The 19,709-nt window shown below is 36.8% G+C and overlaps 1 protein-coding gene and 1 pseudogene across 1 annotated transcript in view; both read right to left on the bottom strand.

The window, feature by feature from the left end:
• Nucleotides 1-19,709, bottom strand: part of LRRC40 (leucine rich repeat containing 40) — a 75,674-nt gene that overhangs the window by 11,361 nt on the left and 44,604 nt on the right. The window contains exons 8-10 of the mRNA XM_077120633.1: nucleotides 14,970-15,057; nucleotides 14,808-14,853; nucleotides 1,229-1,337 (exon numbers count right to left, since the gene is read on the bottom strand). Coding sequence (XP_076976748.1) covers nucleotides 1,229-1,337; nucleotides 14,808-14,853; nucleotides 14,970-15,057 — 243 coding nt within the window. The remainder of the gene's footprint in view (nucleotides 1-1,228; nucleotides 1,338-14,807; nucleotides 14,854-14,969; nucleotides 15,058-19,709) is intronic.
• On the bottom strand, nucleotides 15,114-19,707 carry LOC143650168 (2',3'-cyclic-nucleotide 3'-phosphodiesterase pseudogene; annotated as a pseudogene).

The following is a 19,709-nucleotide window of genomic DNA, read 5'->3' as shown; positions in this document are numbered from 1 at the left end:
GAAATTTGAACAGAATGTCAAATGAAGACTGTATGAATGAGAAAACAATATTACATATAATATATAATATGGGAAAAGAGTATGAGAAAAGAAATATAATTTAGATATGTAAACAGAACTATCTAAATTTCGTAATTATACATAGTTATTATGCCTTTTACTTCTGCTTTTAGATCAAGTCATGGAAACTGACTTATGCTAATCAAACATGACAGATTCATACTAATTTTAAAATTCAGCTGAAGGCATTTATGCCTTGAGATTGGGAAATAATTTATACTTTAAATAGGATACTTCTTTCCAATTACAGTATCCGAGAAAAAAAATTACAATAAATTTAGAATTAGGACAATTAACACATTTGGTCTTAGCTATATTTATTATACTTTTGTGATCTCTGCATCTAAAAATAGTAGGGATGGTTATTCCAAATAAAATTGGATTAATACTCCTTCATAGATTGTTTGGAGGATTAAAACCAACAGCATATTTAAAAAGTACAAAACACACTGCTCAAGCACTGAACAGATTCTCAATAAATGGTATCCATTCACGGTGGAGGGAATGAAGGCAGGAATCAAAGAAATTCTAAACTCCGTGAAGGCAGGAATCACGTCTCATATATCAGTGTACTTATGACATCTAGCACAGAACTTGATACTTATTAGGCTCCAAAAATATCTTCTGAATAAATGGGTATATCATGTGCAAGACATGCTAAATTGCCATGTTATGCTATGAGGGAAGAAGGGCAAAATATAAGAGCAGAGGAGTATTACCCTTAGTTATAATGTGACAAGAGGAGGCTGCTTAGAGTAGTAATATCAGCATATATCAAAAAGTGGCAGGTAAGATATGGGAACCAAGTGAATGAAATACATCAAATCTGTAGTATATTGTATCTTGACTGCTGAGAAGATGGTTCTTACTGGCACATCAAGGATAACAGGCCAGACACTGATGCTGGCTGTGGAGATTCTTGAACAAAGTTAGTCACCTATCTGACTTGTGTTTGATTTTTTCTTTGTATTTCTGCTACAATACTAGACATGAGCCAATCATGGCAAGAGTTCTGACAGTGTCAAGTTATTTTTATTATTGCTGCCTTAAGATAATACTGAAAGAATTCTTGACAAACACCCCAATCCTCACACAGGTATATTTTGAAGGCTTATTTCTAAAAGGTCTCCTACATTTTTGCAATGTCAAAAAAAAATGAATTACATACCTATAGTCTAATATTTTTAGTGTGATTATAGCATGTACATTGACTATGGATTCACTGGGTAGTGTCATGGCAGTCTCAACAGTAGAGTCATTTTGGCTAGGTCCATCATCTGGCAAGATAAAAGTTACATAAAACCAATATTTATATTATAAACTCAAACTCAGTTTTTAATCTATGGTAATACATAAAAATAGTAAACATGATTCCTAGATATTATTAGTAAGGGTGTCTTTAGGCAATGCATTATTTTCAATAACTCAAATTTAGGTCTAGAATCTAATATTTAACGAACAGAAAACAAATAAAGGTACTATAGCATGGCTTCAAACCTTTTAATAAATCTTACTGCAAGGAAATGTAGGAGTAGGAAAGAATTTGCAAAGAAAAATTTCTTAAAAGAAACAATGACAATCCTTCCTCTTAAACAAAATAATATGACCCATTAGAAGGAATTTATTAATAGAGGAACAATGTTATTTCCTACAGATCTCTACCAAATAGGCATTTGTCTATCTTTTCAGTGCAGAACACAATGAATCTGATTACTCCCAAGCACTTAAAATCTGGCAATTAACGTAATTAAGTGAGCTTTTTAATACATTATAGGATGTTAAGAAATTTTCTTATCAAATGCAAGAATTTATTTTCAATAGATATTTTTCTAACATGCATCCATACCCATACACTCACATAGCATCAACCCTCTCACTAATCTCCAGAGACTGTTTACCACTGCCATCGTATGGCATAAAAAACAAGAAACCTACACATTTAAAAGAAATTGCTGATTTCTTGGCAAAACAGACTTGAAGAATCTAGAGAGAAATATAATAATAATATTAATTTTCAGCAACATGAAAAAGATGAAAGTTTCAGTATTCACACATAAGAACAGAAGGTATGCCAAGAGTGCAAAGAATAGTAGTATCCCTGATCTTGTTTCTGCCCATTAGGCATTCAATAAATATTTGTTGATTATTATTTAGCATATTTCTATTGCACTGAGCTCATGAGGTCAATTAAACTATTTTTCCTATGCAAATATTATATGAATACTTTATTAGCTGAAGTAGGACAGAATAAATGATAGGATATCAAATAGAAATAAAAAACATCAAAGGAAATGAGAGCAAATGAATGCTTTGGTATTCAGAAGTTCCAATTGGCAGTTAAGTTACTTTAAAGAATATATAGTAAGTACTGCCAAAATTACGTAAGTAAGAAGACAACCCTAAACCAACTACAAAATCCAGCATTATGTTTTAGTACACATGATGGTATGCACACTAATCATGATAATGTATTGAGATAGGATTTTCTCAGCACTTTCCAAAGAGTTATTTTAAACAATCAACATTAAGGAGAATATAAAGATGAAGGCAAGCTATCATCTCTGGGGAGGATATTGATGTGAGACATAGATTGAATTTTCATTATATATCCTCTTAAACTGATTGATTTTTTTTGCCATCTGCACTTATTACCTTTTTTTTTTTTTTTTTTTTACTTTTACATGGGCAGGCACCAGGAATCGAACCCGGGTCCTCTGGCATGGCAGGCGAGCATTCTTGCCTGCTGAGCCACCGTGGCCTGCCCACGTATTACTTTTTAATTAAAAAACTTAAATAATACATTTTTTTTAATTCCAATTAAAAGGCCCAGTGAGCACCAAAGAGAGTGAATAAAAATAAAGCCACACCAAGGCGCATCATCATGATATTTCAGAACAGCAGCAGCAAAGTGAAGAACTTGTAAGTCTCCAGAGAGAAAAAACAACTTGTTGATAGTGTAAATGTCTGACAGGAACACAGCCTAATAGGAGATCAATCACATAAAGAAGAAAGAAACCCTTAAAAATCAACTATAAGGTTCATCTATGCAGTTGCAGGTGTCATAACTTCATTGCTTTTTATAACAATAAAATCCCAATGTACGTATCTACCACATTTTGTTTATGCATTCATCGATTGATGGACACCTGGGCTGTTTTCAACTTTTGGCAATTGTAAATAATGCCACTATGAACATCAATGTGCAAATATCTGTTTTTGAGTTCCTGCTTTCAATTATTTGGCATATACACCGACTAGTGGGGTTGCGAGATAATATGGTAATTCTATGTTTAACATTCTGAGGAACCCCCAAACTGTCTTCCACAGCATGTTGAGTGAAATGAGCCAGACACAAAAGAGCAAATATTATAAAATCTCCTTGAAATAATTAGAGTAAGCAAACTTATAGAGTCAGACTCTAGAATACAGGTTACTAGCAATGAGATATGGATAGGAAATATGCAGTTAAGATTTAAAATGTACAGGGCTCCCATTTGGAATTATGGAAATGCTTTAGTAGTAGCATGTGGTGATGGTAGCACAACATTGTGAACATAATTAACAGCACTGAAATATGTATCTGAATGTGGTTAAAAGGGGAATGTTAGGTTATATATGACAATAGAATGAATATTTTAGAAAAATATTCATGGAACTGCACTAGATTAACCATGGGCTATATGGTTAATAATACAATTATAAAAATGCACTTTCATCAGCTGTAACAAATGTACCACACCAATGCCAGGTATCAACAATAGGGTTGTATATATGTACTTTATGCATGATTGTTCTGTAAATCCACAACTTTTCCAATTCAAAAAGAAGAAGCAGAAATAGAAGATCTCAACAAAGCAAAACAGGCATACCTAGGAGATAAAATACGGGTTTGCCTCCAGACCACCACAGTAAAGCAAACATCACAATAAAGTGAGTCACGTGAATTTTTTTAAAAATTAAAAAATTTTAAAAAAATCAATGAATTATACTATTTAACAAATTCTTGAACATATTCATTTGGTGGATCAGGAGGAGGGGATGGTGGGTGATTTAGTTGAATGAGTAATATGTACGCAATCAGGATGTCTTCAGAGACTTCAAAAGTCTTCAGAGCAGCAATTTATCATTTGAAGCATATAGGCACCAATTACTATGACATGCCAATAATTTTAGGCATAAGATGAAAGGGAAGGGATCAGAAATCTGAATAGCACTCTTCTCTCAAAAATGAAAGGAAAGCGCTGAAGTCCACTTTCTCATTTGTTCCTTCATTTTGTAACATTCATCCAACACATATTAATTGGCAGGCCCAATTATAGAAAGAAGTGGGGACAGAAGATGTACTAGTCTAGGAGACAAGTAAAATAAAAAATCACAAAACAGTGTGATAGGTACAACGATAGAGGTATGTGCAATGTAATTGTTAAGGGAACAGCAGTTGTTAAGGGTAGGTGGGAAGGTTTATACAATCTAGGAGTCTAGGTAAAGCTCCCAAGAGAGGAACCACCTTACAAGGGAGTAAGAAAATATAGGTTCTTATCAATAACAGCAAGTATTTATAACATTTTGCCACTTATTGTATTTCTCCATTTCATTTTCTCAAAAATTTTAATGTTTTATTTTACTATACTCTATTACTCTTAAAATGGACTAACTGAATGTTTATTTTCTAAGGCAAAAGGCTGGAGGTCACAGCCTTTGGGAAAGGCTAGAGAATGTGCCTTTGGCAAACTGATTAATTTACTAACCAGGCTTGTTGGGAATACAACCCCTGAGGACAGAACAAATGGCTATGGAAGGAGACAGAAGCAGACCAACTCCTTGGAGAACATGTGAAGCAAGTTTGGCACCTGACTGGGCACCTAGGAGGGGTTGAGAAGTAAAATGGCCCAAAGTGTGGTACCAAAACAGCCACAGCCTCATCTGGGAACTTTTTACCAATACAAATTTTCAGAATTTGTATTGGTAAAAATACATTGAATCAGAAACTATGAATGGGCCCTTGCAATCCGTGTTTGTCCGTGCCCTCTAGATGATTCCAATGTATACTAAAGTTTGAGGACCACCATCCTAAATTATTCTCTAGTCAAGCATCCTACTTTTATCATACAAAAGATTATAAACATAGGTTATAGTAAATAGCCGGCAACCTTCCTAGATCTAAATCGATAGCAAATTTACTCATTTACCCCACAAACTGCTATTGTACTAGGTGTTGGGGATGCAGAAACGAGTAAGACGCTGTGGGAGACTCTGGCCAGGCTTGCTGTGCACAATCCATCCAAGGTCTGATAATATGGGAAATAACTGCACAAAGATGATTTATTATCACAATATTGCAAAGCAATATGATACCAAATCATTATTATATAATTTTGGGCAGTGTTTTAGTTTTCTATGGGTGCTATAAAAAATTACCACAAATCTAATGGCTTAACCCAAAACAAATTTATTATTTCACAGTTCTGTAGTTCAAAAGTCTGAAATGGGACTTGCTGGGCTAAAATCAACATATTGGCAGGTTGTATTCCTTTCTCTAGAGAAGAATCCAATTTTTTACCCTCTCCAACTTCTAAAGACTACTGACATTCCTTGGCCTCTTTCTCCTTCTCCTAAATTCCTTCAAAATTAGCATTAACCATGGGTTGATGTCTTGTATTGTATCATGCCGACTCCTCTTCTACTTCCCTCTTCCACTTTTAAGTATCCTTGTGATTACATTGGGCCCACCCAGATAAATACAGGATAATATTATTTTAAGGTCAGCTGATTAGTACCTTAATTCTATCTAATTTCCCTTTGCCATGCCATGTAATGCAATATATTCACAGGTTGCAGGGTATAAGACAGGAATATCTTTGGGGGTGAGGAAGTGGAGCAGGTTATCATTCTGCTCACCACAGGTAGCAAAAGCAAAATGGCCCTGGCATCATGTAAGAAACTGAAGTCAGAACCAAAATATTAGAATCAGCTGATATAGCCTGGGTAGAGGAAGATTTTGCAATCAAAGTAATTAAGCTCAAGTTTCAAGGTGACATAGTAGGGGTAAGCACCCATTTCGGAGGTTTAGTGGCCTGGCAGATCTCACACCAGACAGGCATATCATAGTCACCACTGGAACACATCTCCCATAATTAACTGAGGAGACTATGGAAGCTGCACTCCAGCTTAAGGTCTTCTTATCCTTTGCTTAAAATACATTTTTTAATATATCACAAACCACAACTAGTATGTATAAAATTTGCACAGCAGAGCGCTAGTTGTTGCAAGTCTCAAACCTAGTCCCTAGGAAGGATTTCCTAAATAATGAAAAAAAAATTGTTAATTGTAGTCCACTGATAATTATTGAGGATATTGATTTTACCTGCAAAATAATAAACATTTTTAAAAAATCAATAGATGGGTTATTAAAAAGTCTGCGCTAACACAACTCATCTGTCAGTAAGAATGTTAAATAGAAAAAAAGCTGCCTGCAGACTTGCGGGCCAAGATGGTGGCTTAGCAATGTGCGCCTTTTAGTTCGTCCTCCAGAACAACTAGTAAATAACCAGAAACAATACAGAACAGTTCCTGGGGCCACAACAGTGACTGGACACACAGCATACCCCAGTCTGGACCAGCTGGACTGGCTGCGAGCCCCCCCAGAACTGTGAGTTCCCCAAGCCATGGCGGCCGGCGCCCCTCCCCCACAGGCTGCTTCCTGGAGGGAAAGGAAACAGACTTTACCAGCAGCTGGGGCTGAGCCCAATCAAATGCCAATTGTGGAATTAATGAACAAATTCTGACTACTAAAAATAGGCCCCCAGCTAAGGTGAACTTGGTCAAAGCAGAGGTCGCTCATTTTTGCCCCGGTGCCAAGGGGGCAGGGCTGACAGAAAAAGGAAAAAAAGAGAAGGAACCAGAGGTTTTTGTGGCTGCGTTTCTACAAAGGCTTGACTGCCTTTGGATACAGTGGCAGGGCTTCTCAGGGTGCAACTGCCCCAGGCATAGGCAGAAACAAACTCGTTTTGAGGGCTTGTCTGGAGCCTGCACCTTCCCCAGGGGAGGGGTGAAGCCCAACTCAGGTGGAATCCCTCCCTCAAGGAATTCAGACACCAGTGCTTGGTAATTTGAAGCCATTAAAACCAGCCTACAACCTCTCCTCTGTCTCCACCACGCCCCCAGCCAAAATTAAAGGTACCACATCAACTTATGCTGGTGGGACCTGCAGGCACACAAGCACCACATACTGGGCAGGATAAGAAAAACAGAATCCAGAGACTTCACAGGAAAGTCTGTCAACCTGCTGGGTCTCACCCTTGGGGAAAACCGACACAGGTGAATCTTTCCTCCTCATAGGAGGACAGTTTGGTCTGGGAAAATCCAGCTGGGGTCTATAATACCTATGTAGACCTTCCTCAGGGTAGGGGGGAAAAGGCACCATACAAGCAGGGCAAGAAACAAGAAGACAAGAACTGAAAAATTCTCCTATGTTAAACAAAACCTAAGCTAGAGGTTCAGAAAAAGCTGAACTGAATGTCAAAGAACAAATAGACAACAAATTCATCCAGCAAGAAACCCTAGGTAAAAGAAGTGAAAGCAATCTCCAGAATAAAGTAATCAAGGTAATTAAATGCCTAGACGTCAGCAAAAAATAACAAATCACACTAGGAAAATTGAAGGTATGGCCCAGTCAAAGGAACAAACCAACAATTCAAATGAGATACAGGAGCTGAAACATTTAATTCAGAATATATGAACAGACATGGAAAACCTAATCAAAAACAAACCAATGAATTGAGGGAGGATATAAAGAAGGCAAGGAACAAACAAAAAGAAGAAATGAAAAGTCTGAAAAAACAAATCACAGAACTTATGGGAATGAAAGGCATGGAAGAAGAGATGAAAAAAACAATGGAAACCTACAATGGTAGATTTCGAGAGACAGAACATAGATTTCTGAACTGGAGGATGGAACATCTGAAATCCAGCAAGAAAAAGAAAATACAGGGGAAAAAATGGAAAAATATGAGCAGGGACTCAGGGAATTGAAGGACAATATGAAGCACACGAATATACGTGTTGTGGGCGTCCCAGAAGGAGAAGAGAAGGGAAAAGGAGGAGAAAAACTAATGGAAGAAATTATCACTGAAAATTTCCCAACTCTTTTGAAGGACTTAAAATTTCAGATCCAAGAAGTGCAGCGTACCCCAAAGAGAACAGATCCAAATAGATGTACTCCAAGACATTTACTAATCAGAATGTCAGAGGTCAAAGAGAAAGGGAGAATCTTGAAAGCAGCAAGAGAAAAGCAATCCATCACATACAAGGGAAACCCAATAAGACTATGTGTAGATTTCTCAGCAGAAACCATGGAGGCAAGAAGACAGTGGGATGGTATATTTAATTCTTAAAAGAGAAAAACTGCCAACCAAGAATTCTATATCCAGCAAAATTGTCCTTCAAAAATGAGGGAGAAATTAAAACATTTTCAGACAAAAAATCACTGAGAGAATTCGTGACCAAGAGACCAGCTCTGCAAGAAATACTAAAGGGAGCACTAGAGACAGATACGAAGGCAGGAGAGAGAGGTGTGGAGAAGAGTGTAGAAAGGAAGACCATGAGTAAAGGTAAAAAGAAGGAAAATTAGAAGGACATATAAAAGCCAAAAGGCAAAAAGCCTGGGCAGTAAGAACACTGATGTTGATGGATTAAGCTTCCCAAGCAGGGGACATGGACTGGCAGAATGGATTAGGGAATGGGACCCATCTATATGCTGTCTCTACTCAAAGGACATGAGGGCAAGGACACAAATGGACATTTGCACACCAATGTTTATAGCAGCATTATTTACAATTACCAGGAGATGGAAAAAGCCAAAATGTCCATCAACAGACGGGTGGCTAAACAAACTGTGGCATATACACACGATGGAATATTATGTAGCTGTAAGACAGAATACAGTTATGAAGTATGTAACAACATGGATGGACCTTAAGGACATTATGATGAGTGAGATTAGCCAGAAACAAAAGAACAAATACTGTATGGTCTCACTGATATGAACTGACATTAGTGAATAAACTTGAAGAATTTCGTTGGTAACAGAGACCATCAGGAGATAGAAATAGGGTAAGATATTGAGTAACTGGAGCTGAAGGGATACAGATTGTGCAACAGGACTGAATGTAAAAACTCAGAAATGGACAGCACAATGCTACCTAACTGTAACACAATTATGTTAAAACACTGAAAAAAAAAAGAATGTTAAATAGTCTCTAGATGTGTCAAGGACACTGTATGGTGCTTTCACATATGCCACCTCAGGATATTCTGATTCTTAAAAATAAACCTTTTAAGAAGGTATATCTTTACTTTGCAGACAGGGAAATATAGGCTCAATATAGCAAACACATCATTTAAAATCTAAAAAAAAAAAAAAAACTGATCATCTGTAGAAAATTATGGTTAAGTACTCTGGGTTTAGCAAAAGACTGAGTTTTTAAAAGAATAATAATAATTCCATAGTTTCATTCTTAGGGCAAATAGGATTTATAGGACAAATTTACATTTCATGCCAAATGATAAATAAGAGTATTTTACAGGAAGTTATCTTAATCCCAGCTGAATATTAGACTTCTGTATGGACACTGGGGAGACTAAAAATTAATCCACATGTAAAATTAAGCTTTTAAAGCAAAAAAGATTTTTCTTTCATCCAAAAGAGTTGAAGAATGTATAGGACATGCTTCTATATTGAAACACCATAGACAAAAACCATTGCAGACAATTGTAATAGTTTTCAAAAATTCTAACATTATTTTAAATAGTAAATAACTTCATGTTTCTAGATTGTTCAGTATCCTCAAAGTAAACAATTAGTTTCTATTATAAAGTCTCCAAATTTCAGCACAGAATTTTTATCTCATTCTACCAATATCTCTAGAATTGAATGATCAACAGTCTTCACTCTTCATCAGTTAAATAAACTGAAAATAGTAGTTAATAAGGACAAGGGAGAAAAGCTGAAGAGGAAAAAAATAATGAAATGGTCCAATTTTTTCCTCAAAGAGCTCTAGGATATTCAGAGGCAATTGAATCCATTTCTACTCTCTTGTTTAAAAGGCTTGGAGCCCAATTCCGTAAATTCTGATATAATTGGTCTGAAAACTGGAATAGGCATTGTATTTTTTTTTGAAAGCTCCACAGGTGATTCTTACGTGCCTCTAGGGATGTGTGTACTATGTTCTTTCTCACTGAGAAACTGTTCTACTGCTTACAGAAAATAAACTTATACCTTGATAAGGAAATTGTGTTGGGACCTTTACTTCTACATATGTGCAAAGTTGAGGACCAGTTCAGAAGAAACGTACTGATTCTCATTATTATAATTCCCCTTAGGTTATACACGCACATAATTGTTTTACCTACGGTTATTGCAATTATAACCTCCTTGTCAACATATGCTTTGAAACAATTCTATCTTGAAGTTCAAAGGAGTCATGCTATATTCTAAGTATGTACACCTGTACAATATCAAGAAAAATGGAAAAGATGAGAACTAAGCCCTTGAAGCTATGTCAGTAGATCTCCAGGGATTATTAAAATGTGATTGGGCAACTAGGGAAAGAAGGAAGAATGATAGATGCTAATAAAATGACTGATCAGACTTAGGCAAGAAGCAAAACAACAAGCTGAAAATGTCTTTAAAAAGTAAGTAAATTTCAGGCTTTGGGCATTTGTATACTTTCTCTCATTAAGTTTAAAAGCTGAACTAGATATTTCTACTTTTATTTCTCTTAAACAAGGAAATAAAGCTACTCCTTATTTATATTTGGCTTTCATAGGTTTTTCCTTTGGTTTACTGTCCTGCTTTAAATTAAAAAAAAAATCCCTACCCCAAAAATAAGGAGAAAAGAGGGAAATAAAGAGGAAAACTTTAAATGAACAAGAAAATACAGACAAGTTCACAGTAAAGATTCAACTGACACTTGACCATTAAATTACTCCTTACTGTGGCATACTGCTAGTTTTCACCAATTTTTGTTCCTCTCCTGTATTGAATTCAGATAAAGACTGTATTTCCCAGCTTTCCTTACGTGTATGGCCATGTGACTAAGCTCTGACAAAAGGAATAGGATCAGAAGTGATGTGTGATACTTCTGGATTTTGTCCTTATAGAGATTTGGATTCTTGGCCCTTAGTGATGGCTGACAGATGGCAAGAACTGGAGTAGATGTCTTAGTTCCCAACAGAAGCTTACATGTTGAAGATAGTAGAACCACTTATCAGCCCTGTACCTTTTACGTCTGGACTATTAGTTAAAATAAACTTCTACCTTGCTTAAACCATAGCATTTTGGGGTCTTTTCATCACAACAATTCAGTATATACCCTAATATATTCAACCATACTTGCACCATAAAATACCAATGAGTTTATTTTCCAACAAAGACAATTCAAAGGTCTTTATAACGAATGGCCTGAAAGTTGAGATTTGTATTTCAATTCCATCACTAGGAGCATGAGCATTAGAAAATAGCAGATTCTTCAGATTTCAAAATATAGTTGTTCAAAGCATATGCTGACAAGGAACTTATAATTGCAATAATTATATGAAAAACAATTATGTGGATGCATTATATAAAGCGAATTAAGAATAACCATGGAATTTTGCTCCCCATAAATCTCTAGCACCTAGCACAGTGAGTACCAAGTACTTACTATTTGTTTAAATACTTATTAAAAATGTTTAAATGATTAAACATTTGTTCGCTCAATCAAATGTTATAAAATTTCATGAAATTCAATTAGCTTTTCTGGATTTCTCTGTTTGAGATTTGAGCAATACAATTTCTAAGGTCTCCTCCAGCTCAAATATACTATGGCTGTGTCTAACACAAGCATTGGCCAGGATGTGGCTTTCCAATTCCACCTTTGTGCGAGGTTAAAAATATTGTGCTATATGGGGCTGTCATTATTTATAAAACAAAAAATGAAACTACTCTGAAAATATCTAAAAAGAGTTTTGTTTAAGATACTTACTATTGTTTGAATTAAGATTTTTCCTGACTTCTATAATGGTTTTTAAACCAAATGCCATTGCATTTGAACCACCAAAATGTATTCAGAAGACTATAGCAATGGACCTACCAGTTTAGCCTTTTCTGATCTACTATTACCATTTGTTCACTTACTTCCAATCTCCAAATATTTATTATTGCTTTCTTTCAACTCATTCTCCCTATCTTTATAGGTATATGCCTTTAAAAACATGTCCATTACCATTCTTTTAGTGGGATTTCTGAACAGAATGAAATTAGATGCATAGATTCAATCTGCCATCTTTGCACAGAGTTTGTACATAAATGTAACTTACATGATTCATCCTGACTTTTTGAGTTCATAAAAATATGATTATTCTGACATGACCTATAACCAATTCATCTAACTGATAACCAAATGTGTTTTTGAAAAAAAAGTATATTTGGAGAGGGAAGGAAACTCTTGCATTGACAGGGAAAAAGAACCTTAGAAAGTTATTTTTATAATTTCATTGAAGGGCAAGACAGAAAATGGAAAGTGCTGAACTATACAATTATCTTATTTATTTAATCTTAGCTGACTGGCAATACAGTACTACGGTGGGTGTTGGATATATAAAGATGACATCATCAAAAGCCTCAAAAGCCTATGAAGGAAGATATTACTTTAAATGATAATGATTACAACACTGCACAAACGCAGTAAAAAGCTTTCAAATCAAAGTGGTTACAGAGGAATAAGCTATTAAATATGCTAGGAAAATGGAAAGAAGTTAGGGAAAATGACTTACAGTTTGTAATGCTTACACAGAATTCAGAAGAATGAGTTGGCATTGGGACAGTTATTTCAGGTAGAAGTAAAATACAGAGCATGGCATGTACTATAATAATTGAAGCAGTCAGACATGGCTAAGGAAGACGTTAGAAAGACTAGGCACCTAATACTTTCACATTACATTGTTTAAACCTACTCTCTTTATACAGGGTTGACGTTAAAAGATTTTAAGCAAGGGAAGTTACATCATCAAATTTTTATTTTAATAAAATCAATCTGAAGGCCACACAGAAGATGGACTGGAAACAAAAATATTACTCAGGAACTAAAACAGTTCTTAAAAGAAAAACTGATAGCATGCAATTTACCACTTTGAAAATGCTCCCATCTCACCCCCAAATCTTATAATTAAAAAAGGAGAAAGAGGATACTGCTCCACACTAGAACACAATGAATATGTTACCACATAAAAGGGGGGAGAGGGGACTATACCTTTGGAAACGTAGTCAAAGTGAATACAATGTCAGACTCTTCAAAGAATACAATGTCAGACTACTCTATAAAAATGTAGACTAGTGGGCCATGGTGGCTCAGCAGGCAAGAACGCTTGCCTGTCATGCCAGAGGACCCCGGTTCAATTCCCGGTGCCTGCCCATGTATTTAAAAAAAAAAAAAAAAAAAGTAGACTAGTGAAATAATATGCCCAACAGGTTAACTTTGAATTCAATTTCTTCACCTTCAAAGAACTTTTTTTTTTTAAGCCAGAGCAATGAATTTACTACTCATCTACCTGTCCATCAATCTTCTAAATCAACCAACATTTACTAAATGCTTAAGATGAGCCAGGTCCTTATATTCTGACAAGCAAGAACAAACTGCAATACAGTGAAGTACTAAATGAAGACATCTGATGGCTTGCTACAAGTTAATGATTTGAAAAAAAGACCCAACTAAATTTATATAATAAAGGCATGTATCAATCTTTCTCTAAAGTAAATATTAAAAATAAAAATACTGCCGATTTTTCTTCCACCTTGTTCTCCCACACTGACTCTGGGCAAGGTTATGATCTCTGGATAATGGACAATAGCAAACTTGATGTGAAAAATTCTTGTGCATTGATATTTGCCCTCTTTCATGCTGCTCTTGAGGTCCCTGCAATTAGTACCATATGGATAAGCTGGGGGATGACAAGAGACATGAATCTCAGTATTACAGCTAACAGCCAACCAAGTGCCAGACTTGAGAACAAAGCCATCAACCAGCAGCTGACTGCAGACGTGTAATTAAGCTTCAGCTAAGCCTGGCCCAGACCAGAAGTACTGTCCAACAGAGCCCATCCCAAACAATTGCTGTATTAATTCACAAAGCTTTAGAGTGGTTTGATAAGCAACAATCACAACTACTAACTTTTTTCTTAACATTGTAGCTAATAATGACAGATGTGAAATAAGAACTGAGATGTGGCACACTTCTGGTGGAGCTTTAACAATTAAAATTAAATTATACATCATTTTTCACTTCAGGTGAATGTACATGCTACATTAGCATATCCTGAAACACAAGTTTTGTCTTAATTTTTTCAGATATTTATAAAGCTATGCATGAACAGTAAATACTCAAATAACTGGGAATATTCTTCTTAGTCAATAGAACCCCAAAATATGCTGAAAGGCAAGTTTTGCTCCTTTTTCAAAGTCAAAGTACTAGGTGTTTATTGAATCCTTATCATCATTTGTATTTTCACAAATAAAATAGATCAAAAATAGACATTATCTTGAGTTTAAGGATGCTTTATAACCTCAGCATACACTTATGTGTCTCCATGGATTCAGAATTAGACCAGACAATTTTCTCTAAATGTTTATACCCAGAACATTTAAACTTATTTATTACTAACTCTTTATCATCTTTCATACCCTACAAAATATGAAGAAAATTCAAAAGTACCTTTAATCTTGCTTCGTAGATATTTTAGGACTTCTTGAGTTCCTTTCTGAAAGGGTGGAGAGAAAGACACATTCACCAAAACATGTCTTGTAGTTTTACAGATCAACATGTATGTCTGAGTTTTAAATTCAACACAAAAAGTGGAATTCTAAATATATTTACATTTATAATTTCTCTTCGAATCGTTCTCAAAGGATTTCCTTCTAGCGCCAAGAATTTCAAATGAAGGTTTCCCAATGCATAGGGTAGACTACAAAAGATTAAATTTACTTTAGGAAAGACATTAAATATGATTCCACCAAATACTTGAGCATAAACACAAAAAGATATGACAAATATACATTATATAATAGTCTCAGTATTTCCCTTTTAAATGAATGCTGAGCATGTAAAAGAGAAACCAGATTTATTTTTAAATTGTCATTTAGAGATTGCTAAAAAAGAATTTGAGCTATAACATTGGCTAAATGGTATTAATGCTAAAAAGTAAACATTCTAAAATACAGATTTGCATTAATCTGTGATTCAAGACAACTATGCCCCACTGATATAAAATGCTTTAATTTTGCCCTATGAGTAAACAAAATTCTTTCTAAATGAAAAATAAACAAGCAAAAGGAAAAACATAATTTTTAATCACCAATTCATGTTTTCTTTCAATAAGAAGTCATTTTTTAAACTTTGACACACAAAAAGATAACCTGCGTTTATACATGAAATATTCAATCTCATTAAAATTTATAAAGCACCTACAATGGAATAGGGATATCAAGATCCTGGCCCATAAGGACTTCCTAACTGAAAAAAGTGAAAAAGATACTTATATGGTTAACCAAAATACTATTAATAATAGGAATTATCATATACCACTAGTGAGAATTAAAATAGTATAACCAATTTGGAAAGCACTATCATTCAAAGTTAAATAGACATTTACTTTATTTAGTTAATTTTGGGTTTAATTTTTGTTTTAAATGTTTGCTTCCCACCGCTTTCCTTCAGTAAACTAAAACTGCCATGAGGAAAATATTTACATGTAAATATTTACAAAAGGCAAGATACTATTCCATTCATTACCCGTAAGATAAAGTACTTTTAGGGTGAGCCAGATCACTTACAAACACTGTCATATATAGAAATGAGTAAAAAGAGTGGTCATTATCAAAGTATTTAAATCTATGGTCAAGATGTACCATATGCCTTATATTCACTGTGAAAACAATTCTAATTTTTTTAAATACTTAAATATATATACACAAAGTAAAAAATGTGTCTTAACTTTCTCCTTCTGTGAAAAGCATCCCATCTTTCTGGCATCCAAGATCAAAACCTCAGACATATAATTGGTATATAATCATAGGTAAATCTGAGTCTTATTCTAGTATCTGAAAATAATTCCATTCCTAAATATTATGGTTCTATAACTTTTTTTAGGATTAACGTGATTTATTTCATCTATCAGTTTTATGAGTTGGTGAAGCTGGGTAAAGCTAGGAAGGTAACTTATACCCCAAGCACTTTTGTTGAGTAACAACCAGGTACTGGTAAGGCCGTTACTGAGCAGAGGGCAGCAGAGGGCACCCCAAGAACCTCAGCACAGGTACGAATACTAAAACCCCTTCCCAGAGGCAACACGTGGGACTTGATCCTTAAAAGCCACTGATAAACAGCCTTAATCAGCACACTGATCCACATTTAAAGAAAGCCCAGAGGCCTCTAGATGCACCAATGGTGGCAAGATGGTCTGGACAGACAACAAAACTGAAGCATCCCCTATGCTCTGTCTCTCTGGCCTTGATATCTCCCCATTTACACAACAGAACCTGCACCCTTGGAACAGTGGCTACCCTGTCTCCTTTTGGGGGTGAGATCAGTAACCAGCCTGAGATGTGGCTGCTGTTTATTGTTCTCTTTTCTTTCTTAGTTATCTAACAGTTAACTAGTTAAGGGGTGAAGAAGGAGAGACAGGGACCTAGGACCAAAAGTGGGAGGCAAACCCCTTTTTCTATTGTGGTAGAGAGTCCCAGGCTTCCTGGAGCTGTAATAATTAAGAAATGGGATCAAAGCCCAAGGATCCTCCCCACCAAATCCAACACTGATTTCCACTCCAGCCCCACTACCTTTGACACCAGTCAGCAGAGTAGCTGCAGCTCTAAGGTCATTAGCCCAGCTCTAGCAGAGCAGCACATCTGCGGGTAGGGGCTGGGCTAGCCAGTAACTGGAAGCAGATTCTGGCTGTGGCTTCAGGCCCAGCTTTGCCCAGTTCTGGCAGTTTTGGTCCAGATTTCTCGATGGTGCCTACCTACCTCCCCAGTGTTGATAACTTGAGTGCTAGAGGAAAAGAGGGTGGGCATGTAGAAAAGGACAGGTATTTTACAAGTTTTTTTAAAAAGTTACAGGTTAACTTTGAGAAAAAAAAAGACTTGAAAACCAAGATGGTGCAGAGGGCATGTCTCCCTCCCCCTACCCATCCCCCTTCTAAACAGCAAAGGGCAATACTGAGTGAGAACATTCAAATGATGGTGCAGGACCGAAAGGCACCCCCCTATGGACTGCTGTGTTCACCCTTCCAGTAGTAGCACGTAGGCCCTGATCTCTATCTTCTTGACCAGCCTCAGCATCTAGCACCCACTGCCCAGGGTATAGAGCTTGCCCCGGTTTAGCTTACCCACCTCCTCACCTGGGGTACCCCCTCCCCCCTTCCCCTGCCACACAATCTCTAGGTGGTCAGTGCCCCTCTGCAAGGCCTCTATGTCATTCACACAGCCTAGGGCAATTTAAGTATGGCTCCCTGGGGGCAGGCTGTCAGAGGGTGAAACCTTGTCCATAACATTTGGCCACAATGGCATTTCCTCATCGCTCAACTCCACCTGGGCTCCGGTCATCTTAGATGTCACACTGAGAGTAGAGATGATCAGTTTGAAGACCTTGGAGTAAGATTTCTTCACCACATCCTGCTGGGTATACTCATCTGCCCTGGTGGCCTTACTGTAGTCACATAACTTGGTTGTGTAGTGCAGGATGCCCAGGGGTTTCTTCACAAAGTTGGTGACAAGTTCAATCTTCTCCCTAGAGACAAAGTGTCCAAGCTCCTTCTTGAAGGACTTGTGGCTCCCCAGCTTGTACAGGAAGGCCTGGCCAGAGGTTCTCAGAACTCTGCTTGGTTGAGAACCAGCTAACATAGAGTAGCAAGAAGTCTGTCTCTAGTTCAGGCTTCAGCTTCTTCAGCTCATTGCCTGACAGCTGACACTGGTTCTTCTTGAGCTTGGTGGTTCTTCTTGAGCCACCATTCCATTTTGGGCTCCACCAGCACCACCTGGTACAGGTACTGGTTGGCCATCTCAAAGAGCTGCTGCAGCTGCTCTGCTCATGGTTAGTGTCATCTAGCACAAGAACTCTGACATCCTGGTGGCAGCAGGCAGCCAGGTTCTCGTCAGGCTGCTTGTACTCCTTGGGAAAGGTTCTGGGAGCTCCACGGGGAATCTTATAAGCATCAGCAGACACCATCTATTGTGCCGTCTCAGTACCTGTCCATGATGACCCATGCCAGCATGGACTTGCCGTTTTCTAGCTGGTCGCACAGGATGAAGAGCATCTTCCACTCTTACAGTGTGGCCACTATCTCCTCATCCAGAAGGAAGGGACACTGCCATTCAGGCTTGTCCTTGGCTTCTGAAGGCGACATTTTGCGGATAAAGATTTTGGGTAGGAACATGTGGCTCTTCCAGAAGTTTCTATTCATCACGATATCAACACCTTCGCAGGTACTCGCTCTCGGGGGCCACCCGCCTGCACAGAGGGACATGGGAGTCACCAAGAACATGGCCCCCTCTATAACACTTTATGATTCTTTACTCACTGCCTCTCCTCCCCATCTGCAACACTATCAATCACTTGAGAAATTCTACCTAGTCTAACTCAATATCCCTCTGACAACTTCCTCTTCTTCCCTTCTCACTGCCACCAGATTTCAAGTACTCATTACATGAGATAAATCTACAAAGCTGTCAATACAGTGAATTGAATACTGCAACTGCTCCCTAGTGAAAACTTTTATTAGATTACTCAAATGGTCTTATTTAGATCTCCCACCTACAAACCCATTCCTGTTCAATGTACCCAACACACCTCATTTTTTTTGTTTTTCAAATGACACTTTAACAAAGCTGGTTTTGCTCATAATCTTTCAATTGCTCTCTACTTCACAACTAATGAAAACAGATTCATCACAGGCATTTCTAGGGTCTCTTCCATGTGGCCTCAGTTTACCTCTCAAGCTTGTTTGTGCTATCTTCCTCCAGTCAAGTGGATCATTCTCACCATCTTAGCTCTGCACTCGCAAATCCCAGTCATCCTTCAAAGATGGCCATGACAGGACTAGGGTAAGGCATGACCTCAGAGTAAGCACTTTCTTAAATTTTGCACTCTAGGCAACAAACTTTGCTTCATCCTAATCCCACTCATGAAATCTTTCCTGACTCCTTTCAATAAGTCCTCAGAGCATTTTACATTTCTTTTATGGTTTTACATATATTTAGCAATTTCATCAAGTATTTATCAGGTACCTTCTATCTGATCAGCCCAAACACTGATCAGCCCAAACACTGATCTAGGACCTAGAAATGAAAGAATAAACAAAACAGATAAAAATCTAGTCCTTCTGATTGTGTTCTAGAGGGTGCAGAGTAATTTGTAAATACATCTGATTCTATCAGCATATTAAGCTTGCTGCTGAGGACAAAATCTAAGTAATTTGTATATCTGCACATGATACATGCTAAATAAATATTTATTGAATTCAATTTTTAATAAGAGACCTCTGCATATTTCTTTTAACTATTTTAACTTATGAATTATAACCAAATGCAAACACTTTATTTCTTATTCATTTGATCCTTCAAC

Source organism: Tamandua tetradactyla, chromosome 11 (genome assembly GCF_023851605.1).
Source record: "Tamandua tetradactyla isolate mTamTet1 chromosome 11, mTamTet1.pri, whole genome shotgun sequence".
In the NCBI taxonomy this organism is placed as follows: Eukaryota; Metazoa; Chordata; class Mammalia; order Pilosa; family Myrmecophagidae; genus Tamandua; species Tamandua tetradactyla.
This window is presented reverse-complemented; position numbering and strand designations above follow the sequence as displayed.